A 27,582-nucleotide genomic window follows, 5' to 3' on the forward strand; every position below is an offset into this window, starting at 1 on the left:
AGGACTATTCGAGAGCTTGCTAATTCTTTGGCCACTTACAATGTTCTTTCAATGTGATGTACCCAAGGCCTACTATGATCATGTTGATTTGTATTTTTTGAAGCATACTTTGTTTACGGGTTCCACCAGTCATGGTCCATCAGATACCTGCGTGTATGCATAACCTCGTTTGAGATGGTGATCAATGGCTCTCTAGCAAATAGCTTCATTAGCACTAGAGAGATTTGCCAAGGAGACTTTTATGTCTCTTACCTCTTTCTTGCTGTTATGGAGTGCCTGACCTTGAATGGAGTATGTTCGCAGTGCATACAAGTGCTGATCCAGCGTGTGCTTTGCTTTTTTGCCTATGATGTCCTGTTGTTGAGTAAAATGTCGAAAGTCCATCTCACATCTGGCAGACATCCTTCGAGAGTTTATATCCCTTTTGGGGACGAAGATCAACCAAAGCAAATACTTTCTTATCCCCTTCAATATAAGTGAGAAATTGGCGCACCAACTTGATCAGGTCCTGGATTGGAGAGCTACTAGTGAAGTATTTGTGGATTCCTTTGTTCATGGGCAAGATGACAAGAAGCCATTGCCATGATGTCATTACCAAGCTGACTAACCGCTTGGTTAGTTGAAGTCTCGCTTATTATCTTATGCAGGTCGATTGCCTATTTAAGCACATCTTGGCAACCCTGCCCCTATATTGGTTACTGGATTTCAAATTGCCTAGTTTAGTTATACAAGCACCAGCAATCGGCCCCAACTTATACCCTGTGCAAACTTATGCAAACCTATGGTAGAAAATGGAGTTGGGCTTCAACGTACATGGTGGTGAGCCCAACCAGGTGTACTTGACCTTTTTAGCGCTGCAGACTCAGCCTGTGCATCCTTGGTGAAGGCCAAGTACATGTCACAACGAAGCTTATGGACCTACCTATGAGGTCGTCGCAACTCTTGGGCATGGAAGGGGATTCATTGGGTTTGGAAGAAGGTGAAAGACTTGGCTTCCTGCGAGCTGGTACCTTGGACTGAGACTTGGAGCTCAGATCTCCTTGTATGCGGAATTAGCGGAGAGCTATACAGTGTGATAGAAAGAGACATTTCGAACTGGGTTAGTCAAGCAAAGACGATGTACCCCAGGAAGGATGATATTTTGGCCCTGCTCCAAGCAGGATTGCAACGGGAAAAATTTTCACTTAGGCCTCAGCCTGACTTCATCGTATGGAAGGAGAGATGGAAGTGCAATACCAACCAGGTAGCCATTTGGGATGCTTGGAATATTAAACATCCAATAACCAATAACCAGACTTGGTTTCCTACTTCAAGGTGATTGATTTCTGGACGTTTGCTTAATCATCTTTATTTAAAAAAAAAAAAAAAAACTATGGCTAGTGATGAAAATACGTCCGAGCTCCAACCTAGTTTTGAACTGAATCCAATCCATATTATTGGATCTGGTTAATATTCATCTGAATCTGGGTCAGATACAAAAGAAAAAAAAATGTGATTGGGTTTTAGTTAGAATCAGGTAAGTAGATACGATTGAAATGAGTTCCAAATCAGGTCAAACCCAAACCAGTTTTACCTATCCTGCAAGAATATCAATATATTTGACCCATTTTGGCTGAATCCAGTATTAGCAACTGTCAAATCACATTTTTATCCAAGTCGGATCAAGATCAGAACCAAACACAATTTCTGAAATTCAGATCTAGTACTAGAGTCAAGCTTCACTCGCTGCACATTCGACCCATCTGCTACAGCAATGCACCTTATCTTCTCTTGCCATAGGGTACAGAGCTTGTGTAAGCACCAGTGTTGATCACTTGGATGCCTGGGGCAGTTCAATAGCCGTGGATTTAGGAAGACCCATGCCGAGAGAGCACAACCTAGTTAAATTCCTAGAAGCAATGTGCCTAGCCACTGTGTGGCTTGCCAGAGATTTTTTTTTTAATATTTTCACTAAAATAGGCAATTGCAACAAGAAATTCATTCTACTGTTTACATAGCTTTATGTTGACAAAGCCAACATATCAAATGCAGCTAAATGATCAGATCCCCAACTACCCTTTCTCGTGCACTAAAGCAGGACAACCAAAAGATTTTTCATGTCAAACTATATAGCAGCTTTGCATGTCGCTCTATTGTGACCCAGACCTTTACACCTGCTACAATGGAATGGCCTTTTTCCACTTCCTTGCAACTCATCCAGCTTTCTCTTAGGGCAACTATCAGCAGGTCGGCTGGGTGTTTGACATCGCGTTACTGCCAGGGTTGAATTTACAACAACATCAATATCCAAGATCGGATTTATGGGCTCAGAATATGCAAGCCTATAACTTTCAGTAGTGACATGTCTCTCACAGTAATCATAGACATTTCTACCAATGCAATTCAGCGACACAATTACATGCCTGCATGGCAAACCTGTAAGCTTCCAACTGCGGCATGTACACCCAAACATATCAAGGTCAACCACATTAACATGATCATCAACCACTTCGAATTTCGTGCCCGAGGAGACTGACACAGAGAGTGAACGTGCATAATCTACCTCCCTCTGAAGTTTTGCCTCTGCTTTAGGTGTAAGTCTTGTCTGCCATTGTGCAGATTCCTCCCACCGTGCATAAATTAGCTCCATTATCCTCCGCCTTATCGTGTCGACCAACTTCACAACTGATAAATCATGCACCTTGGATATCCAGATCTCAAAGCATTCCACAATATCAGAAGTCATTTGACTGTACCATGATCCTTTGAAGAATACATTTGCCCACTGTGCAGGTTCAATACCCATAACCCAGACAGCAGCCTCGGGCAATATAGACCTTATGCTTTCAATGCAAGCAAGAAATTCATCATTTTCACAAGCTCTAGCAGCAGTATAGACAAGATCTGCCAGAGCGTCCTCCATTGCTTCTGACCATGAGCCTTTCATTTCTTTTTTCAACTTCTCTGCCAAATAGCTCAAGCAAAATGCATGTTCACTGTTAACAAATACTTCTGGCACAACTTCCTTCAAGCCCTTCAAGCCATCTGATACAAATGTCAGTGATCGAGATGATGACAATCCAGACTTCAACTTAAGTAGAAACCACCGCCAGCTATCATATGCTTCCTGCTCCACTATTGCAAAAGCAACAGGAAAAACTCCATCATCACCATCTATTGAAGTTGCCGCCAATAGCACCCCTTGATATTTCAACTTCAAAGAAGTACTATGCAAGAATAGCAAAGGCCGACAACCTTGCTCAAATCCGCGAATACAAGCATGAAAGGCAATGAAAAGCCGATGAAACTGTCGTTCAAATGTGGTTGCTAATGCAGCAATGCTACCAGGATTAGTTTCAACCACCTTCTCACAATAGTGGGACAACTCCTTCGATGAATCTACATCTTTACCAAGAAGTTGCTCCCTTGCAAATTCCTTACCACGCCATGCTTGCATATAATTCAACTTTAGTCCATAGTCACGGTGAATGTCATTCACAATCTCCTTTGTCTTATAGTCTGGTGTACTGCGAAGCTTCTCTTTTATCAAGCTTGCGACCAAATGCTTGGTTGGAGGCGGATAATTGTCAACTCTGAAGTCTCCAATACAGGTATGTGCACCATTTATCTTTTTGAGCTTAAAAATTTTAGTCCTCGATATCTTAGAAGCATGTATTCTCCATTGACAACCTTCTGCTTTACATTTTGCAGTGATACGAGAACCATCATTTTTTACAAATTCATATGCAAAACGCTTATCAATCGCATACTTGCGCAATGCATCACGGAACTCATGAGCATCTTTAAACAACTGACCCACACAAATGATGGCACTCTCTCCAAAAATAGTTTGTATGCGCACACTGTCATCACAAGAAACAGGTTCTGCTGCCGACCCAGTTACAGAGTTACTTGCTGCCACACAAATTTTTCTTTTTTTAGGAAGAGAAGCCTTGGAAATGCTTTTCTTTGACGTTACTGCCCTGCAATAATAAATGTTCTTACTATTGTTATTTTATGATTAACATGATGAAACAGTTTCAATATGAAGATATGCCTCAGAAATATACCTGCTTGAGATGTTCACATTAATAGGAGCAGCATTCTTGGAAGCAGGAGTCTCTGTAGCTAAAACATAAACTTCAGGTGACTCTTGTTGAAAATCAACCATTCGTCTCAAGTCCTTGTCATTTGAAATTGTAATGAGAGTTTGTTTGTTTGTTGGAAGTAGATACTTAAATGACAAAGTAGAAGCATCACTGTAGCACATCTCTGCAATTTCAGACCTAAATTGATCAAATGGCATATTACGTTCAACATCCAAGAGATGTGCTTCCCCACCAGTATATGAAATGGAGCCATCACTATTGTGCACAAGCGCACCACCGAAGTGGATTACACAGACTAACACTTTCTCACTGGTCATGGTGTTTCCGCAACCGCCTGTGGTAACACAAAAATGAGTTACCAAAGATCCCAAAGGTGCTCTAAGCATAAATCAAGAGAAACGTTATGATGAATGATCAATCAATCAGTAAAATATCAACTTGCAGCTACTGATGAAATGTTAATGGGCAAATTGTCACTTTCCAAATACGCATATCCTCTTGACACTTCTAATTCTGAGCTAACACCATACAAATCGCCAAATATAGTTATAGGAAGGGTTGAAAAATGAGTTCAATTCATTAACAGCTTAAAATAGGCTTGCTACTACAGCATTAAAACTTGCACAAGAGACACAAGAGAGGCCAAGGGGAAAGATTATTCAAATTAGTACGTAGTTAACAAAGTAAAATAAACGCTAGATAAAATTACCATCATTCTGTAACATATATGAAAAAAGATTATGTGTCTCAACAAGTCTGTCCCATTCCATTGACCATGATATACTTTAGAATCTCTATTATATAGAAAGCACCGAAGAAACTGATTCAGATTCAAACCTAAGAGATATGAGGTGGCAGTTTCTCATTTATCCCCAATCAACTCCAAGCCTAACCACATTCAGAGATGCATGCATAAAACTCTCTCTCTCTCTCTCTCTCTCTCTCTCTCTCACTCGCTCTCTCTTTCTCTAAAAAGTAAAAGTATACGAAGTAGAAAATAAAGAATATCTAACTGCAATATATAATGTCAAACAAACTTGCCGATGAAAAATCAGACCTGTCATATAGGAGCAATTCAAAAAATGCAACACTGAGAGAGAGATTTTCCAAAACATTAGGAATGGATAATGGTGGATTATTAAGGTCATTTTAAGGAGGAAACGAAAGCAGGATGTTTGTTAGTGAGCAGCGCCAAGATGCCTAAGATATAAATATAGCAAATGTGTAACTATTACATTATTATTATTCCATATGAATTGTTGTTTATGTTTTTGTCATTATTATTACTATTATCATTATCATTACTGTTACATTTGATGTTCTTTCAGTTTCATGGGTGTTAAACTTTTCAAATAGTCTTACATATCTTGTCCATTAAGCTTACTGCAGAAAATTATATGCTTTGGGAGTCTCAGTCCACTCTCATTTTTATTTCCTATGACATGATGGGATTTATAGATGGAAGCAAACCCAATAACAACAACAACAACAACTACGCCTTCATCCCAAAACAATTGGGGTCAGCGATATGAACCAAAAAGAAAATCATTCTGAGTCTTCCACATGAATCCTTCTCCTCCAATCATTTCTATCCAATGCCATGTCCTCGGTGAGGTTCAAAGCATTCATATCCTTTCCTATCATCTCCATCCATGTCTTCCTAGGCCTACCCCGACCTCTTTTAACTAATATATTTTTCCATTTCTCCATCCTTCTAACTGGAGCATCATTAGGCCTTCGCCGAATATGTCCAAACCACCGTAAACGATTCTCTCTCATCTTATTTTCAATGGGTGCAACGCCTACCTTCTTACGTATCACCTCATTCTGAATCTTATCTTTTATTGTACTTCCACACATCCATCTAAGCATACGCATCTCAGCTACACTCATTTTTTGAATATGATGTCTCTAAGCAAACCCGCTCCATCAAAATTTAAACCTAATTCTTCTGAGATCAATCCTGATTATATAAACTAGTTAAGACGTGAACAACTTCTGCTTAGCTGGATCTTACCGTCTTTGTCTGAGGTTGTGCATAGCTAATTCATGGGACTTAATTACTCACACGCCGTTTGGAATGCCTTGAAGGAAGCTTATGCTGCATATTCCAGATCTAGGATCATGCAACTCAAATCCTAGTTGCAAATCATCCTATTTAACATAACAAATGCAAACATGTGGAGATTGATCTTCATTTTGACAGGGACAAGTTAGCCAAGAAAGAATTAAGTGTTTGTTATATATCTACTAGGGCGTGTTTGACAGAACGTCCTATGAAACGCCACGAACGCGCGGGATGCACTTGCAGTCAAACTGCGGATGCATTCTGCACATCCGCAGTGTAAGCCCTCCACCCTCTCACTTTGCATCTTGGATCCTCTCTATCTCTCAGTCTCAATCTTGGTTAGGCAGAGGCGAGGGCGGCTCTCACGATTGATGGAATCTGGTGATCTTGCCAGATTCCAGCAAGGGAAGAGAAAAAGGGGTGAAAACCCCAAAGAAACTGATGTTATTAGGGCTTTGGAAGCCCTCAATTGGAGGACTAAGATTAGGGTTTTAAAAACCTTAACCCAGCAAAACAAGATGAGGGATTTAGAAGCCCTAATACAGATGCATACAATAAATCTTCCAAGACCCTCAACAAAAACAGGGGATTAGGGTTTCAGAGAACCCTAAATCCGAAACAAATAGGCCCTCAAATAAACATGTATACATGAATGCAACCAAAGAAAACTAATTTTCTGTGCACATGCGTATGAATCAGAATGCCCAGTTGATTGGATTTTAAACACGCATATAGATCTCGCATTGGATCCAAATACCAAAAAATGTTTAAAAATTGCATATTTTGCCAAAAAACATAAATTCATATTCGTTTGATATACACATGCAGAATGGGTATCATATTGAACCCAATTCACAGAGTATGTTTAAAACTTGTTGAATTTAGCCCCAGATGTGGATCTCATATTGGATCCAAATACCAAAACATGTTTAAAAATTGTGTATTTTGCCAAAAAAATAGTTCATATTCATTTAGTATACACATGAAAAATGGGTATCATATTGAACCCAATTCACAAAATATGTTTAGAACTTGTTGAATTTAGCCGGATATGGATCTCATATTGGATCCAAATACCAAAAAATGTTTAAAAATATACAGTCTTATGCATAATGCAAATATGCACAAATTTAAAAATCAGGTTTTGCAATCACATTTGCACATGCATGACACCAAAGATTCATATGGAATTGGCACAACACTGTCCTTGCCCAGTCAAAGCAAATGTTGACAATTTGTTTGCTGCTCATTTCAATATTTTGTGCAGAACGTCGGCCTAGTGATGTTGAGCTTAAGGGGGTGTGTTGAAGAACCGAGTCAAATCTGGAGCAAGAAAGTCATGTATGGCAACTCTATTCAAACACAAGCCACCTTCCAGAGTTGAAAAGAAAATATGTTAACATTGGAAACTTAGATGTGATAAAGACAAGCCCCCTTCCAAATTTGAAAAGGAAATATGTTTACACTGGAAACTTAAATGCGATACAGATGATGTATCAAAAAGTTGTACCTGCACTGTATTCTTAGGAGGCAACAGATCATGATATGCTACCTCTCCCTATCATGTTGAGACTGTAATGCCTCATCGTAATGAACCTTATAAATTCTTAATAAAGAAGAAGGGATGAGAGAGAGTGTAGTCGATATAGCCTTGGACGTAGGTCTATACAGATCGAACCATGTTACTTTGTGAGTGTTCTCCTGTGAGCTTATATTTTGGAAAAGGAACTCAATCTGGAAAACCAAACACGTGGTGCTTGTTTAAGCCCATATAGAGCTTTCTCAAGCTTGCAAATATGATTCAGGTAGTAAGGATCAACAAAGCTTGGAGGTTGATCCATGTAAATCACTTCTGACAAACATTCATGAAGGAATGCATTCTAGACATCTAACTATTTAATGACCCATTTTTAACTCATGGCAACAGACAACAACCTGATAATAGAGGGCTTTATAACGTGACTAAAAGTTTCAAAATAATTGAGTCCCTCATGTTGACTGTACTATTTGGCAACCAAATGTGTCTTGTACCTCAAGAGAACCATTGATGTTTGGTGGCTTGAAAAATTTTAGGTTTCAAGGTTCCATCTTGAAATCGAGTAATCATGTGATGGATTCTGATAGGAACAAGTTGAGGTATATTTTGTGTTGGGTTTTGGTTTTGTTGGACTTCGGGACTAGAAGGACTAAGAGATCTAGAATTGGATTCATCTGCACGGGACCAGAGTTCACTATGGGTAGTACTAGATTCAGGAATGGGATATTGGTCAAGGACTTGGACGGTTTGATTGTCTTGGCCTACAACAGGGCTTATGACAATAGGTGGGATCAAAGTTATGGGAGACTCATTAGTAGTGGCAGCCGTGGGGATTTGGTTAGGATTTAAGGCTAAACCTTTAAAGGGAAAGACATTTTCATTGAACACTACTTGAGCAAGCAGGGAAAGCAAATACATCTGAAAACTTTCAAAAAGTGATAACCAGATTAGATTTTAAACAAACACTCCAAGGGAGACTTGTGACCAAGAATTCTAGTTGGAATCATGTATATCAAATAAACCACAACATTGAAAGCATAGGACTAATAATTGGTCAAAATATTGGCTTGAGCTATAAGTGATATAGCCTTGTATCAACAATTTGTCTATGCCTACATTTAGCAAACCCATTCTGCTCGTGCATATATGAGAACGATACATGATGGCCAATACCACATTTTGTAAGATATTTAGACACATACTGGTATTCACCTCCACAATCAGAATGTAGGTATTTAATCCACAGTTGCCGGAAACACACAAGCATAAGGGGAAGCACGCTTCGGAAGCGCGAAATGCGGCGCTTCCGAAATGCACAGGGAAGCGCACGTAAAAAAGAAGAAACACGACCCCCTTTAAAGGGAGATGCGTCCCCCCGAAAAGGGGACGCATTTACGAAATGTCTTTTTTACCCTTTTTAAAAACGAAATTAACACGTGAAAAACAAGAAACTAAAAAAAATATTTTTTTGAATAAGGGCGGCAAAACCGATATTTTAAAAAAATCGTGAAAACTGTTTAAAAATATACAGTCTTATGCATAATGCAAATATGCACAAATTTAAAAATCAGGTTTTGCAATCACATTTGCACATGCATGACACCAAAGATTCATATGGAATTGGCACAACACTGTCCTTGCCCAGTCAAAGCAAATGTTGACAATTTGTTTGCTGCTCATTTCAATATTTTGTGCAGAACGTCGGCCTAGTGATGTTGAGCTTAAGGGGGTGTGTTGAAGAACCGAGTCAAATCTGGAGCAAGAAAGTCATGTATGGCAACTCTATTCAAACACAAGCCACCTTCCAGAGTTGAAAAGAAAATATGTTAACATTGGAAACTTAGATGTGATAAAGACAAGCCCCCTTCCAAATTTGAAAAGGAAATATGTTTACACTGGAAACTTAAATGCGACACAGATGATGTATCAAAAAGTTGTACCTGCACTGTATTCTTAGGAGGCAACAGATCATGATATGCTACCTCTCCCTATCATGTTGAGACTGTAATGCCTCATCGTAATGAACCTTATAAATTCTTAATAAAGAAGAAGGGATGAGAGAGAGTGTAGTCGATATAGCCTTGGACGTAGGTCTATACAGATCGAACCATGTTACTTTGTGAGTGTTCTCCTGTGAGCTTATATTTTGGAAAAGGAACTCAATCTGGAAAACCAAACACGTGGTGCTTGTTTAAGCCCATATAGAGCTTTCTCAAGCTTGCAAATATGATTCAGGTAGTAAGTAAGGATCAACAAAGCTTGGAGGTTGATCCATGTAAATCACTTCTGACAAACATTCATGAAGGAATGCATTCTAGACATCTAACTATTTAATGACCCATTTTTAACTCATGGCAACAGACAACAACCTGATAATAGAGGGCTTTATAACGTGACTAAAAGTTTCAAAATAATTGAGTCCCTCATGTTGACTGTACTATTTGGCAACCAAATGTGTCTTGTACCTCAAGAGAACCATTGATGTTTGGTGGCTTGAAAAATTTTAGGTTTCAAGGTTCCATCTTGAAATCGAGTAATCATGTGATGGATTCTGATAGGAACAAGTTGAGGTATATTTTGTGTTGGGTTTTGGTTTTGTTGGACTTCGGGACTAGAAGGACTAAGAGATCTAGAATTGGATTCATCTGCACGGGACCAGAGTTCACTATGGGTAGTACTAGATTCAGGAATGGGATATTGGTCAAGGACTTGGACGGTTTGATTGTCTTGGCCTACAACAGGGCTTATGACAATAGGTGGGATCAAAGTTATGGGAGACTCATTAGTAGTGGCAGCCGTGGGGATTTGGTTAGGATTTAAGGCTAAACCTTTAAAGGGAAAGACATTTTCATTGAACACTACTTGAGCAAGCAGGGAAAGCAAATACATCTGAAAACTTTCAAAAAGTGATAACCAGATTAGATTTTAAACAAACACTCCAAGGGAGACTTGTGACCAAGAATTCTAGTTGGAATCATGTATATCAAATAAACCACAACATTGAAAGCATAGGACTAATAATTGGTCAAAATATTGGCTTGAGCTATAAGTGATATAGCCTTGTATCAACAATTTGTCTATGCCTACATTTAGCAAACCCATTCTGCTCGTGCATATATGAGAACGATACATGATGGCCAATACCACATTTTGTAAGATATTTAGACACATACTGGTATTCACCTCCACAATCAGAATGTAGGTATTTAATCCACAGTTGCCGGAAACACACAAGCATAAGGGGAAGCACGCTTCGGAAGCGCGAAATGCGGCGCTTCCGAAATGCACAGGGAAGCGCACGTAAAAAAGAAGAAACACGACCCCCTTTAAAGGGAGATGCGTCCCCCCGAAAAGGGGACGCATTTACGAAATGTCTTTTTTACCCTTTTTAAAAACGAAATTAACACGTGAAAAACAAGAAACTAAAAAAAATATTTTTTTGAATAAGGGCGGCAAAACCGATATTTTAAAAAAATCGTGAAAACTTAATAACAAAGGCTTAGGGATTTGTTTTTCACCCGACTCCTCTCTCTCTCTCTCATTTTCGGCCACCGACGACTGGCGACCTCCTCCGATCGACGACCTCTGACGACCGACGACCTCCTCCTTTGTTGACATCCAACGATCGAAGACCTCCTCGAGCGACGTTGGCAATGTCTCTGTTCAGATATGTTCTCCTCTCTCATCCACTGACGCCCGACGACCTCTCTCATCCACTATTTGCTCTATCCACGTGTAATCATCGAGCGCAGTTACCATAGATATGTTGGTACACCCGCTATGATACGGGCTTTAGACTCGAATGATCAAGATTGTTTCCTTGTATAGACTCGAATAGGGGCTATCGTCCCCTTGTATAAGAATAGTTGTGGGTACATCCCCCTGTGATATGGGCGGAACACTGACTGTCTTTGCTTTGCTGATTCGAGTATCACTTTTCTGATTTGGGTTTTAGATGAACATAAAAAGATCTAATTTCTTTTAAGGACTTTTGCTGAGATTTTAATTTTGTTTAAATTAGATATGTTGGTTTAAATGTTGATCTGCTTGTTTCTTGTACTAGGTTCACGAATGATCAAGATTGTTTCTGTTTGAAATAAATTGATTGGTGTTATAGATTTTTAATATGCATCCTTCTAAAATGGGTTCAATCGATTGATCGATGCTTGTGTTCTGATGTTTATTACGGTCAGGTTTTCAAGAATCATATATATAACCTTATGGGTTTTATACGCAAATTTTGCTATATGCATTGAGTCGTGGACTCTTGGCTGATTCATGTATTGATTCGTTAAATTTGATTTGATGGCCATTAAACCAAAATTTCTGATAAGAATAAATAGAACTATATTTTGCAGTTCTTTTTAGATTGGATTTATCAGACTTCTACCTATTTGTGATTTCCTGGTTTAAATTAAATTTGTGGTGTTTCAACTGTCATGTTTGTTTGAGATTTAGTTTAATTAAACTTGAATTTTAAGGCTTGATGCTTTCCTCTGTATTCATTACGGGTGTTAATGCTATTAGAAAAAGGAAATCAGATTGGTTTCACAGTTCTGAAATTTAGATTGTGACTGCGAAGCTGTGTGTGATACATATTGTCGGGATTATATTAAGAAATGAGCATGATTAGTTTATGTGCGCTGACACTAAAGTTGTTTAGTAAACCCCACGGTATTTTACGAGAATTCGATTGCAAGTGTAATAACCTCAATTTTTGTAATTTATTTATTTAAATTTATTTGAAAATAACGAGTACTTTTCTAAATTTGGGCCTCGGATCCGTTACCGGACTATTATAAGTATAGTTTTAATACCCCATGGTGGGTTATTTATGCATTCATTTCTGGATCCGGTAACGGATCCGAGGCCCAAATTTAGAAAAGTACTCGTTATTTTCAAATAAATTTAAATAAATAAATTACAAAAATTGAGGTTATTACACTTGCAATCGAATTCTCGTAAAATACCGTGGGGTTTACTAAACAACTTTAGTGTCAGCGCACATAAACTAATCATGCTCATTTCTTAATATAATCCCGACAATATGTATCACACACAGCTTCGTAGTCACAATCTAAATTTCAGAACTGTGAAACCAATCTGATTTCCTTTTTCTAATAGCATTAACACCCGTAATGAATACAGAGGAAAGCATCAAGCCTTAAAATTCAAGTTTAATTAAACTAAATCTCAAACAAACATGACAGTTGAAACACCACAAATTTAATTTAAACCAGGAAATCACAAATAGGTAGAAGCCTGATAAATCCAATCTAAAAAGAACTGCAAAATATAGTTCTATTTATTCTTATCAAAAATTTTGGTTTAATGGCCATCAAATCAAATTTAACGAATCAGTACATGAATCAGCCAAGAGTCCACGACTCAATGCATATAGCAAAATTTGCGTATAAAACCCATAAGGTTATATATATGATTCTTGAAAACCTGACTGTAATAAACATCGGAACACAAGCATCGATCAATCGATTGAACCCATTTTAGAAGGATGCATATTAAAAATCTATAACACCAATCAATTTATTTCAAACAGAAACAATCTTGATCATTCGTGAACCTAGTACAAGAAACAAGCAGATCAACATTTAAACCAACATATCTAATTTAAAAAGAATTAAAATCTCAGCAAAAGTCCTTAAAAGAAATTAGATCTTTTTATGTTCATCTAAAACCCAAATCAGAAAAGTGATACTCGAATCAGCAAAGCAAAGACAGTCAGTGTTCCGCCCATATCACAGGGGGATGTACCCACAACTATTCTTATACAAGGGGACGATAGCCCCTATTCGAGTCTATACAAGGAAACAAACTTGATCATTCGAGTCTAAAGCCCGTATCATAGCGGGTGTACCAACATATCTATGGTAACTGCGCTCGATGATTACACGTGGATAGAGCGAATAGTGGATGAGAGAGGAGAGCGAATCGAAAGAGAGAGGTCGTCGGACGTCAGTGGATGAGAGAGGAGAACATACCTGAACAGAGACATTGCCAACGTCGCTCGAGGAGGTCTTCGATCGTCGGATGTCGCCGGTCATCAGAGGTCGTCGATCGTCAATCGTCGGAGGTCGCAGAGGTCGCCGATCGTCGGTGGCCGAAAATGAGAGAGAGAGAGAGAGGAGTCGGGTGAAAAATAAAACCCTAAGCCTTCGTTATTAAGTTTTCATGATTTTTTTAAAATGTCCATTTTTCCCTTATTCAGAAAAATATATTTTTTTTAGTTTCTTGTTTTTCACGTGTTAATTTCATTTTTAAAAAGGGTAAAAAAGAAATTTCATAAATGTGTCCCCCTTTCAGGGGGGACGCGTCCCCCTTTAAAGGGAAACGTGTACCCCATGAAAGGGGGGCGCGTCTCCCTTTAAAGGGGGACGTGTTTCTTCTTTTTTACGTGCGCTTCCCCGTGCGTTTCAGAAGTGCCGCATTTCGCGCTTCCGAAGCGCATCTCAGGGAAGCGTGCTTCCTCTTATGCATGTGTGTTTTCGGTAAGTCTGGTATATATATATGTGTGTGTGTGTGTGTGTGTGTGTGTGTGTGTGTGTGTGTGTGTGTGTGTGTGTGATTTGTTCTGTGAAATCACGAAAACATGCTTAGTTATTATATTTATATATATATATATATATATATATATATATGTGTGTGTGTGTGTGTGTGTGTGTATGCTACTTTGCTTTTGGGATTTTTTTTGTGAAACATTGAAAGTATGCACAATTAATTTTAATTGATTATGTTTTTTATATATGTGTGTTACTTTGTTTCTCATGAATTTTTCTATAAAAGCCTGACAGCATGTTTAGTATTCTGAATTATATAATATATAATATGTTATTTATATATGTATTGTTATTGTGCTTCTGTGAAAGGTTGAAAGCATATTTTGTTGATTATACTAAATATCTTATGAATAATTGAATATATATATGTGTATATTTTGCATATGTATATTAATATATTTTGTGAAAGCATGTATAATTTTGTACTTGTGTAATGAAAATATCTTATTAATAAAAGAATTAAACATATTTTTATGTATATTTTGTGTACTTTTTTATATTTTAATTTGGGTACCGACTAGTCGCCTGGTCCTTGACTAGTCTTTTTAGTGGTCTACTGACTAGGTACCGCCTAGTGCTTTTGATTACATAGGTAGCTTGTCACATTCTCAACGTGAGTTTTGAAAACTTTAAAAATATGCAGAACATCATAAGACTTTTGTCTAATCAAATACATCCAAATATATTTTAAGTAGGCATCAACAAAAAACATATAACCTCATCATATGTGTGGGTGCATAGCCCCACACATCTGAATAAATGATATCTAAAGAAGCACAAACAATATTAGATGAACATCCAAATGGTAGATTATGGCTCTTGCCCTTTTGGCAAGCTTCACACACATTATTCAAAATAAAATTTTCATATGGAAAACCATAAGTATCAAAAATATAGTGAACTAATCTCAAAGACGGATAACCAAGCCTCATGTGCCACTGATCTATAGAAGTCCTTTCTCCAATGCACACCAACTTATTTGAATCAGTGATATTCAACTCATAAAGCCCATCTTCACTTGTTCCTCTCAAAAGAACCTTCTTGCTGACCTAATCCTTGACATAGAAATGATGGGATAAAATTCAAACAGGGTGTTATTATCCTTAGAAAACTTGTGTACCAAAAATAAATTCTTAGTAATCTTTGGTACATGCAGAACATCATTCAACATAAAACCACGACCAAACTTAGATGAGCCAATGTTAACAATTTGCAAACCTGAACCATCTCCAATTTTGGTACCATCACATCCCTGGTACTCTAAATGTACAGACAAGCTATTAAGGTTTCCGGTCACATGGTGCATGGCCCTGGTAACAGGGTACCAATTGCCATCCCCACAAATAGGTGTAGTATAAGGTGCAACATGATATGCTTGAGGAGAAGGCCCTTTGTTTTGGAGCAAATTGGTGAACTAATAGCAGTTTTTAGCTGAGTGCTCGATCTTTTCACAAATCTAATGACTTTGTATCCACATGATCTATCTTGATTTTGTTGACCCTGATTTGAGTTGTTATTGAACCGATCTCCACCTCTCTTAGACTTCCACATATCGCAACCACGACCACGAAACTGATTTTGAGCCCCATCACATGTAACCACGTTGGCAGCGGGACTAATCTAATCTGCTGAGTCTTTAAAATGAGGCTCTTTAACTAATAGAAGTTTGTGGAGCTCATTAAGCGTAAGAGGATCCTTTCTAGTCTCAATAGTGGTCTTAAAGACTAAGTATTCGCTCGGCAATCCTCTCAGGATTTGCATAATAACGTCTTACTTTGACACATGTTTTAAAGCTATTGCAAGTTGAAGGGCTATGTTCTTAGCCTTCTGAATGTAACAACTATTGATCAATTTCCGTTCTTAAGACCCTGCAGCTGGGATTTGAGTTGCATGATCCTAGATCTAGAATGTGCAGCATAAGCTTCCTTCAAAGCATTCCAAATGGCCTTAGAGGAATTAAGTACTATGAATTGGTTGTGCACAGCCTTGGACAAAGACAACATGATCCAGCTAAAGCAGAAGTTGATCACATCTTGACTAGTCCATATAATTAGGATTGATCTTAGAGGAATTGGGTTTAAATTTTGATGGGGTAAGTTTGCTTCCATCTATAAATCTCATCATACCATAGGAAAGCAAAATGGGAGTGAACTGAGAGTCGCAAAGCAAATAACTTTCTGCAGTAAGCCTAGTGGACAAAAAATACCCCAGATTATTGGGATTCTAGAGCAAGGGAAGAGAACTCGACGTACCAGAGGAGTTGTCCATGGATGTGCTGTTGAATGATGACAACTGAGAAGAAGAATTGTGATTCATAAATCACGCATGCTCTTATACCATTCCAAAACACAAGCTCAAGGGAGAACACTTACAATGTATCGTGGTTTGGTCTGTATAGACCTATGTAATAGGGATTCGGCTAAGAGGGTGCAGCACCTGAGTCAACGCGAGTGCAAGTGCGGGTGGGAAGCGAAACACGGGTCTTGCCACACCCGATGTGGTCAACACGAGTTTGAGTGCGGTCAATCACATCCAGGCTCGTTTTCATCCAAAATGGACTTGGTCAACTTTGATCGATTCAATTTTAGTTCACATAGGAACAACCCCCTCTTCTCTCGTCGATGATGCCATTGCGAGCCACCACAATCTCTCTCTCTCTCTCTCTCTCTCTCTCTCTCTCTCTCTCTCTCTCTCTCTCTCTCTCTCGTCCTCCTCCTTCTGCCTGGCTCAACTATGTCTCTCTCTCTCTCTCTCTCTGAGATTTTGTAACACCTGGCTTGTTAGGGCTAGGTAATCAAGGTAGCATAAGTTTGGATTAGACCTGGGTCTGAGCCTGACCCAGGTCTGAATCAGACCTGGGCTTGTTTTGAGTCTGGTCTGAAGCAGACATGGGGCTATTTGACCCAGATCTGATTCAGACCTAGGTCAAAACTGACCCAAGTCCGAATCAGACCTAAGTCTGCTTCATGGTTGCCAGTTGAGGAAGCGGGAGCGGGAAGCGATACGGGAAGCGGGAGTGGAAAGTGAGGCACTTTCAAAATTTTAGGAAGCAGGAAGCGTGGGACCACTTAGGAGCGAATCGAGAATCGTCTAGGAAGCGAACCGGAAGCGAAAAAATAAAAATAAAAATAAAAAATACAAAAACACAAAAAAAATTGAAAAAATGGGGGAAGCGCGGGGGAAACGTGATGGGACGCGCTTCCCATTAAAAAATGGTGCTTTCCCGCGCGTTTCGGAAGCGCGACGTTTTGCGCTTCCGCTAACTCTGGTCTGTTTTGACTTAGGTCTGAAGCAGACTTGGGCCTATTTGACCCAAGTCTAAAAGGTTTGATTCAGACCTAGGTCTGGTTTGACTGCCCAAGTTTGGTTCAGACTTTGGTCAAAGCAAATCAGGTCCAATTCAAATTAGACCTGGGATACTTTAACCAAAATATAAATCAAACTTGGGTCAAACCAGATCCAAGTCTGAATATATGTATAGAAAAAGTAGCAGGTGCACAACTACCAGCAGACTCACTGGCCGTCCATTGCAGCCTTGATGGGTGGTCAGCGCATTTTTTTTTTAAAATGCTAAAATGCGCTTTTGTGCATTTTAGCGGCGGTTTTTGACCACCAATAAAGCCTAAAAAAACCGAAAAAGCTGTTTTCAGCATTTTTCACATTTTTTTTGCTGGCCATCCATCAAGGCCGCGACGAACTGCCAGTATGAATCCACTGGTAGTTGCACACCAAAGGGTTGAGCAGCTACCACTCTCCCTTTCTCTCTCTCTCTCTCTCTCTCTCTCTCTCTCTCTCTCACCAGAACCCGCATCTGCACCTGCACCTATGCATAGGTATAAACCTACGTCCACATCTGTACCTTCTCTCAGCCCTTCTCCTTCTTTATTGAGAATTTATAAGGGTAGTACAATGAGGTGTTACAGTCTCAACATGATAGGGAGAGACAACATATTGCGATTTGAGGCATTCAAAAAATAGGGTGCAGTTACAACTTTTTTATACATTGTCCTTATCACATTTGAGCTTCCAATGTGAACAAGTTTCCTTTTCAACTTTGGAAGGTGGCTTGTCCTTATCACATTTAAGTTTCCAATGTGAACAGGTTTCCTTTCCAACTTTGGAATGGGGCTTATGTTTGAATTCAGTTGTCATACACAAATTTTTTGCTCCACCTTTTTGACCCGATTCTTCAAATGGTCCTTGTATAAAATTGATATAGATGCATTCATTATGCACAATTATAGAATTTTCTAAGGTTAAAAACTTGAGGAAAATGTAAACAGGACACCTAAAGTGAAAGAAGTTGAAGATGTCTCATTATAGGAAAAAAGCACAAGCAGATGAGCAACCTACACTTTGCATGTGACAAATGCACAAATGATTTGAACACCAAATGATACTCAATGTAAGCAATCAGGCCTACACTTTCCTATATCATAGTTGGAACCTTGCATTATGAACAACAGCTATTGTTGCCAAAAGTGGGTAAAATGGACGAATGACATAGAGGTGTTACTTGTCATCATAGTGTCATCTACATGTAAAACATGTCATTATTGTTCCTTTGCTTTGTCAAGTTTGAGAGGTGAAACAAAACCACTGACACCCAATGACTGAAATTCCTTATAGTTTAAAGGAAAAATTTGACAATGAACTTAAGTGGCTATCGGATTTCATGGAGCAACTTTTCCCAAAAACATCTAGGGTCTACACTTTTCTTAAAATCTAGCAACACAGAATTTATACTGAAAAAAGTTCTTCACAATGCATGAGGCCCTCGCTACTTTTTCCAAGCAAATTGTTAGATCTCAAGTGGTCTAACAGTTTTTCCTTTTAGTAAAACATATCTTGGTGGTTATTTGATTGCATGAGACAATTTCTCCTTGGAGGAATTTATTTTTGGTAATACATGATGTGTGATCCACGTATTTTGGAGAACTTTGTTCTACTAAAGTTTCTTTGGGTTTACTAGGTTCTTTAGAGGGTTTCGGATGGGATGGTTGAGAGTCCACGCATTTTAGTATAAAGTTTCCTTATTTCAAAAGTTTCTCTATGCAATCGAACAGTTCCTTAGCAAAAAATCCTCTTTAAACAAATCTCTCCAAGGAGAAATTTGTCTAGAGGCAATCAAATAGCACTTAAAGGATACCAACTACCGTCTATCAAACAAAAGCATAGACATCTGGTGGCTGCTTGCAGACTGCTAGCGTGTATGTAGAACACAATTAATAGCTGCATGTTCCAAAGTTTCATCAACAAAATTTGTAATTGCTTATTTGCTAAATAGAAACATTCATTCTCTTTGCCATAATGCTCTCTCAGCATCTCATTTTATTCTATTAATGTCACCAATGCCTTATATGGTTCCAGCACAATAAATGACTGGATATTGTTGGTTCAGGAATCAGCAGATATAGAATTGTATATTAGAGCTTGGTGCTAGTTATTTGGAATAAGAGTCTTCGCCACCATCCTACATTGGCAACAACAAAGATACATGTGGGATGATTCATAGTTAAAAGCCTGATTTGCAATTTCCATACCCAAAAGCATCATCCGACTTATGCCCATAGCATTCAAGAGATAACTACCATTTTTACAATCTAAGTTAACCAACAAAATCTATATTTTACTCTATTTTCTAGGATTACCATATCCCCCCAAATTTCACTTTTCGAGAAAAACAAATATCCTCACATTCAATTTCATGATATCCACATAGTCGTGATGCTCATTCAAGGATGTACAAATCATCATCATCATCATCATCATCATCATCATCATCATCATCATCATCATCATCAAGCCTTATTCCAACAACATGATGTCAGCCTTATGAGTTATGTTTATCTATTCCTTCCTATATAGAGCTAGAACCTCTAACACCCTGCAATCTTCCCTATCGCTTCTTACAGCCTGTCTTCCAAATGTTCAATGGCTTGGCTTTTTTCTTAATTCCCTACAACTGCATTGTATTAACTTTCGTTATTTGGTGCAGTGATAGGGCTTAACATAATATGTCCAAAACAACTTAAATAGATTCTCCCGTTTTTTTTCCTTTACTGTCAGTACCCATAGGCATCTTTCAATATATTCAATTCTAACATTATCGTTTCTTATAACTTGACAAATGCATCTCTGCAATATGTACTCTCTCTTCCTTTCGCACTCACGACCAAAGAGGATCCCAAAAATTCTTGTTTTTCTTTTTCCTCTAGGCCAAGGGGAAAAACCCCCATCAGAGATGGCACATTGGCAGGCCTCCTGCCGGTTGGTAAAACCCTTGAGGTCCCCCCTGCCACCAGGGAGTACACCCAACTTCGACCTTGCGGTAAGGGATGCCCCCCGTGGGTTCCGAACCGTGGTTGCCCCATGCCAGCTGACAAACCATGGTCACCCCTAGCCAGGAAGGTGGAGCCCTTGTGGACCAAATAACCAAATCTTGCCACCATCAAAATGCAAATCATCTTCTACGGCTAACACCATTATGTAGATCCAGCATTACCCCACCCTCTCTTCCCACCAACACCAGTAGCAATAACAAAAAGGATAACGAGAACAAATTGAAATTAACGAAAACAAAAAATGCACCAGGGTTCACAGTGCAAAATGCTTAAACCGAACAAAAGAATCCAGGGAGAAACGAAGCGAAACCATAAACGACCCCCAAACCAAACCCAAAAAAGCAGCGAAACTGAAATCAACTCCAAAGAAGAAGAAGAATCGTACATAATTAGGGTTTGATACCAGGCTTTCCTTTAACAAGCACGCTCAACGGAAGAGGTGGTAACCGGAGAAGGCCTTATCCGTCTCGATGGGATCTGATCGAAGAATTTGCAACCCAATAACCCCAACGCCAGACTTAGAGAGAGAGAGAGAGAGGGGTTACAGAGGTCTCGGAGGATGGAATTGGTGGTACCGTCTTGAAGAGAGAGAGAGACAGAGAGAGAGAGAGAGGTTACAGGGATCTCGGAAGATGGGTTTGGTGGTATAGTCTTGAGAGAGAGAGAGACCCGGTGGTGTTGTACTTTGGTATAGATTGGATTCCTTTTCTTCTCCGATATTTGACTCAACTTATTGGGTCTGGATTAGGATTAGATGTTTATTTAAAATCAGATTTGGATTTGTATCAATCATGATCCGGACTGTATCCAATCCCTTTGCTTCCTTAGTTCCGGGTCAGCTACGTTTACGTGGTTTAAGTTATTAGCCCGATTAAGGTTGACCGATGCATGATTTTCTTGTTTTTCAGATAATCTAAAAGCAACCCCTCCTATCACCAACCTCACATCGGCCGGCCTACCGTTAGGTGGATCGGCTCAAAGTGTTCAAGTTGAAGGACATCGTGTGTGTTCTTTGCCACAAGGTGGAATCCAACACAAGAAAATACTGTAGAGTTTCTCACAGTAGACATCAACAGATGGTGATGGTTAACATGATGCTTCTCTACTTATGACAAGACATTCAACAATAAATATTGGCTAGTAACGAAGGGACGAAACTAATGAGTAGAAATCATTTGTTTTTTTAGAAAAATCTAAATGTTTTATATATTAAATGTTACAGATTTTGTTAAGGGGAAAATGATCATGGATACATTTATGCATCTTATTTTATGCATGATTCATGTGAAAATCGATTTAAAAACTTATTTTTATCATTAGTTTTGAAAAATCATATTGAAATTAAATTTATCGAAAATTAATAAATTTCAAGCTTTGCCTTGCATTTTCAGTATTTTTATTAGTTTAAGAATTTTTTAATTATATTTCAATTAAGTTAGGTTTGAATTAGCTAATATTAATTAGTTTAAAAAGTTTTGTTTTTTAAAAAAACATATTTTTCATAAGAGACCTTGTTTTAGAAATTATCAAAAATCTTTGGACTCTTTTTTGAAAATTTTATTTTAACCTGATTAGAGCATTATAAATACATCTTTTCTAGTAAGAGGAGACATTTTTCTGATTGAAAAACACGTCCCTTCCTTCTTGCCCCTCTCTTCTCTCTCTCTTGCTCTTTGTCGCTCTTGTGTCGATTTCTCTCTTTTCTTGTTCTCTCCTTCTTCTTTCTCTTTCTCTTTCTCTTTCTCTTTCTCTTTTTCTTCAAGCTTTGAACCCTTTCATCATCGATAACTTCTTCATCTTCATCGGGGCAGCGTGGATGGAGTTGGATTGACCATCTTCTCTTCTCAACCCTTCCACCTGAGGCGATCTATGACAGGTCGTTTCTTTCTTTCTCTTTTTCATCGTAGATCTAGTTTTGCATCGCATATAGTTTTGTTAGATCTTCATAACATCTGCATATTAATATAGTTTATTTCATATCTTGCATCTAATATATATATATATTATTTTAAGTAGTTTAGCTGTTTTTTTTTATTCAAGTATAGAATAGTCCTGATTTACGTAGAACGTGGGTTTTATATTTCTTTTCGTGTTTTTTTTATTTGTTCTCGATCAGATTTAGGATAGATCTAGCTTATAATAAACTGCATCACGTTCTTATATTCGTTTTGTGTCTTTAGATCATATAAAACATTTTTTTATCATTAGTGGTGTTCTTATTAGTCATTTTTTTTTCCTTTTTGTGAGCATGTTATTATTTTTCTATTCAGTCTATAGTTGTTTTCATCTGTAGTTCAACATTTTACCTCGTTCAGTCCATGAGTTTTTTACTTTTATCATATAGTTTTCTTTTTTAGTTTGTAGTTTCATAGTAATAGCCGGTTCAATCAACGTTTTTTTAGTTTTGTCATTAGCTTCTTTTAGTTTCTTGACATCAGCGTTTTTCTTTTGGTTATTGCTTACTTGATTTTTTTAGTTAGTATATATGGCATATTAAAGTTAGTAACTTACGTTTGCTATAGGTTAGATTGATTAATTTTCATATAGGTTAGGAGTTAGTATATTTTATTAGGTCTCATTAAGCTGTACGTGAATAAAGTCCAAGTCATTTTTTTTATTTTGAATCAGCTAGTGTTTGTCATTCGTTAGTCGTTGGTTTCATTGGCTGCATTAGTCATTTGCTATATTTTATTAGTAGGTATTTTATTAAGTGGTCATCTCATTAGTCGTTATTCATTAGTTGTTAGTGCATACCATTAACGTATTTTGTTTCATAAGTTATTCATTGCATAAAGTGTGTAAGTAAATAGCCTGCTTTATAAATCTTTTAGTTATCGTCAAGCAATTCGTAGATTAGTTAGTCTAATTCACGAATCTCTTTTTTTAAGTAATTAATTAGTTACTAGATGATTCGTGATATTATAGTTGTTTAAGTTGGATTCATAATTAGTTTTTAGTGTTACACGTTGAGTCATTCCTATTCATAATCTGTTAGTTAGTTATACTAATTCGTCTTGTAGTGGTTTGCTAGAGTTACTTTAGATATTGTTTTTAGTGTTTTTACGCTTAGATTTAATTTAGTTCTATTCGTACTGTCGTGTTCTTAGTATTTATTTTGTGCAGGAAAGCGTTGGAATGTGCTGTAGAACCCTTTTTGTGCCCTCAAAGTGCCCTCTGAGGTTCTTTCAAGCCCTCAAAAGTACTCTCAAGAAGCCCTCAGAAAATCAAAAGTTCAAGAAAACAAGCATTACCTAAAAAGGGAAGGACAAAGGGAAGCAAATCAATTCAAGAAGGGACTAAAGCCTCAGAGCACTGAAGACTCTTTCTTTTATTTTTAGAATAAGCGTTATTTTATTCAATTCAATTCATTTGGGTTTGTAATAAGACAGTTTAATTATTTGTTTAAGCCCTCTGTAGGGGCAACACTCTACTGTTTATTTAGTTAATTAAATTTTTATTTTTCAAGGCAATTAAGTGTAATTTAGATTGTGTGTTAAAATATAAAGTATTTCTCGTTCCCTGAGATCGACCTAGACTCCACCACTCGTGCAAGCTGTTTTTTATATTTTTGGTACCTGGCTTTCACTCGATTTTGATTAAAAATATTGTTTTAAAAAGGGTTTTCATAAAACTCACACCAAATTTTTGGCATCGTTGTCGGAGAACGGCGAATTATATGAGTATTCACTTTATTGTCATTGCTTTTGTTTACTTAGGTTGTTAGTTTTTCTTTCTGTTCTTTACTTGGGATTGCTTAGTTTAATTCCTGCTCTATATTTAGGATTGTTTAGTTTTCTTTTCGTACTTCGGCTTAGAACCATGATGCTTGCAAATCCTAGATATCAGCTTATCTTTCTTGCATGACCCACCTATTAGGATACCATTAGAGGTGACTGTGCACGATTGATATCGTGCTCATAGTTTATTTTCTACAGGATATCTGTTGGGTGCAAGTGTGTGGTGTTTGTTTGTTTCCTGCTTTCTAGTTATTTTTCTTATTTACCTGCTTTGTGGTTTACTGTGGTTTGACCGCTTTGCACGTTAGGTAGGTAGAAAACCTGTTTATTAAGACGGTTACTGCACCGGTCTACCCTGAGGTGCATGCAAGGGCGACACTTGCTTGACCCCCGAGCTTGTTGAGTTGGTTGAGGACCCCGAGTCCTTTATTTGAAGAGTTCGCAGATCCGGCCTCATGGCCCAAGATCAGCAGTTGACCCATCCTCTTCAGGAGTACTTCACTCCTAATGCTTATACTTCGGCCTTCTGCATCGCGAGACCCACTATAGAAGCACCGTAGTTTGAGATTAAGGCCAACATTATACAAATGTTATCATCTTTCTATGGCCTGAACAATGAAGACCCCTACCATCATCTCTACGAGTTCCTCGAGATCTGCTCTACGGTGCAGATCAATAATTTTAAGGATGGCGTATTGAGGTTGACGTTGTTCTCATTCTCCCTCAAGGATAAAGCCAAGCACTGGCTGAAGGCCTTCGATACTGTTCAGATTACCACTTATGAACACATGCAACGTGAGTTCCTTAAGAAGTATTTCTCAATTGGTAAGACGAACCAGTTTCGTAAAGCCATTACCAGTTTCTCTCAGAATGAGGGAGAACAGTTCCATGAGACCTGTGAGAGGATGAAAGATCTTCTCCGGAAGTGCCCCCTGTAAGGTCCATGATTTATTTTGTGGTAATATTATGCGAATTGTGTTGCGATCGAGAATTTTTGTTGAATTTCCAATTTTCGTATTTAAGCCTGCATAGAGATACGAGTTAAATCGCGTAATAGCAATTGAGGGAAATCTATAGCGAATTAACCTCCGAAATTTTTAGGGCAAATTTATAATATGTATATTGTGTGCTAATCATGGATAACTTATCCTTAACTTGCAATACAATTGGATCAATTACACAACTCTATGTCTTCCTGAATATATAATCAAATCGAAAATAACTTCATGCAAGACATTCAAATATTGCAATACATTCAAATCATTCAAACACGTTACAATACATTCAAATCATAACTCTATACCTATCGAAGATACATAATCAAATCGAAAATAACTTCATGAATACATTCAAACATTATAATACCTTCAAATCATTGCAATACATTTCAATACATTCAAATTATTCACATCAAATATTGCAATACATTAAAACATAAGATATGACATCACTTGCTAATCATGGATAACTTATCCTTAACTTGCAAAACAATTGGATCAGTTACACAACTTTATATCTTCATGGAAACATAATCAAATAAAAAATAACTTCATGCAAGACATTCAAATATTGCAATACATTCAAATCACTCAAATTATTGCAATACATTCAAATCATAACTCTATACCTATTGAAGATACATATTCAAATCGAAAATAACTTCATGCAATATATTCAAACATTGCAATACCTTCAAATCATTCAAGTCATTGCAATACATTCAAATCATTCATATCAAATAGATGTATGTATTACAAGATGTATTTCACTAGCTCAAGAATGTTTTCTCATCACTTGTTTGACTTTCATATTCTTCTTCTTCTTCTTCTTCCTTCTTCTCCTCTTCGTCATCATCTTCTTCTTCTTCTTCATTGGGCGCCCATCTACTTGGTATATCATTTGAATCACATTCTTCCATGCATGTGCCATCAGACAATGAAGATATGACATGCATACCATGTGCGACATCATGACCATAAGAGAAGTCATACATATCATCTGATTGATAATAATCACTCTCTTCAGTTAACTTGTCTTCTTGTAACTGATCATACTCGGGGTATAGTTTAGACTTCACCTTGCAAACTGCCCACCATTCATTTCTATCTGACATCCTTGTACTCAGATATGAATTATAGTAAACTTGTTGAGCTTGCGAGGCTAATATGAATGGTTCATATGTTCCAAACATTGATTTATGATTCACCTCCACAATGCCTAAGGCTTTATCGACTCTTGTTGTTATGAGATCAAACTAATGACACTTAAATAAAGTTACCCTATTATTTATGCCTAAGTCAACATCATTATTTCTTCTATAACACCATAGTAGTCATATTCATTTTCATCATAGCTGCTACCCTTGACACACATGCCATTATTCATCATTTTCTTGTTTACAATGTAGTCTTTTGTATGAAATCGATAACCATTTATGATGTACCCCTTGTAACATTGCACAACTTTGGTCAGACCATTTTGTAAATCACATATTTCTTGATCTTTAACATCACCATGGCAAACCTACAAGAATAAGCAATGACTGTGATTACGACCAATTAAGTAACTTATTGTTGTTTACACAGAAAGAATGTATGTTATCGTCCTTACCAACTCTTTCAACCATGCCACAAACTTATTTTCACGTTCTTTCTATACTTTTGCATCAGTGAGATGTGGAAGTTCTCTTCGCAACTCCAGATCAAATCGTCTACACTTAACAAATACTTATATTACCGAACCATGTATGCAAGTATAGAACTTAGTGTTATATATTAAGTATACTTACTCGATGTATGAGTCGAGCGCTGAGCAATTAAAAAAGATATAGATTTGTGTTGCGTCTTGCTCTCGATCTTTCAAGAGTTTTGATCGGCAACTGCCAAAGGCATACCCAAGTGGTTGAAATATCGACAGTTTGTCAGCTACAGTAAATTGTTCTTCATCTTCATTATGAGGTAGACATGTATAACATGTTAGAATGTGAGGTTTAAAGTACATAGATGAGAAATTTAAAATCTCTTCTAAAGTGTACGCCTCACAAATAGAGCCCTCTACTCTTGCTTTATTCTGAACATTTTTTTTTGAGGTTAAACATGCATCTGTCAACAATATACATCTCGAGTTGCAATAAATTTCTCAATAGCATTAGAGAAAAAAATATATACCTTTCAAATAGGTACATCCACTGATATTACACAGGACCACCAACCCTCAGTTTATATGGCAAATGT

The 27,582-nt window shown here is 37.7% G+C and overlaps 1 protein-coding gene across 2 annotated transcripts; it reads right to left on the reverse strand.

Annotated features, from left to right (window-relative positions):
• Positions 1-1,881: 1,881 nt before the first annotated feature.
• LOC149846917 (uncharacterized) lies at positions 1,882-21,212 on the reverse strand. Of its 2 annotated transcripts, none has more exons than XM_089998203.1 (3): positions 20,998-21,212; positions 4,050-4,422; positions 1,882-3,962 (listed from the first exon to the last, which is right to left on the reverse strand). In XM_089998203.1, exons 2-3 carry the CDS (start codon positions 4,403-4,405, stop codon positions 2,105-2,107), a joined length of 2,214 nt encoding a protein of 737 aa, XP_089854329.1. In that variant the 5' UTR covers positions 4,406-4,422; positions 20,998-21,212; the 3' UTR covers positions 1,882-2,104. The 2 variants fall into 2 exon arrangements, with proteins under 2 accessions (XP_089854329.1, XP_089854330.1); XM_089998204.1 differs by having other exon boundaries at positions 21,016-21,198.
• Positions 21,213-27,582: the final 6,370 nt, after the last annotated feature.

Source organism: Nuphar pumila, chromosome 2 (assembly GCF_984573655.1).
Source record: "Nuphar pumila chromosome 2, dmNupPumi1.hap1.1, whole genome shotgun sequence".
Classification (NCBI taxonomy): Eukaryota; Viridiplantae; Streptophyta; class Magnoliopsida; order Nymphaeales; family Nymphaeaceae; genus Nuphar; species Nuphar pumila.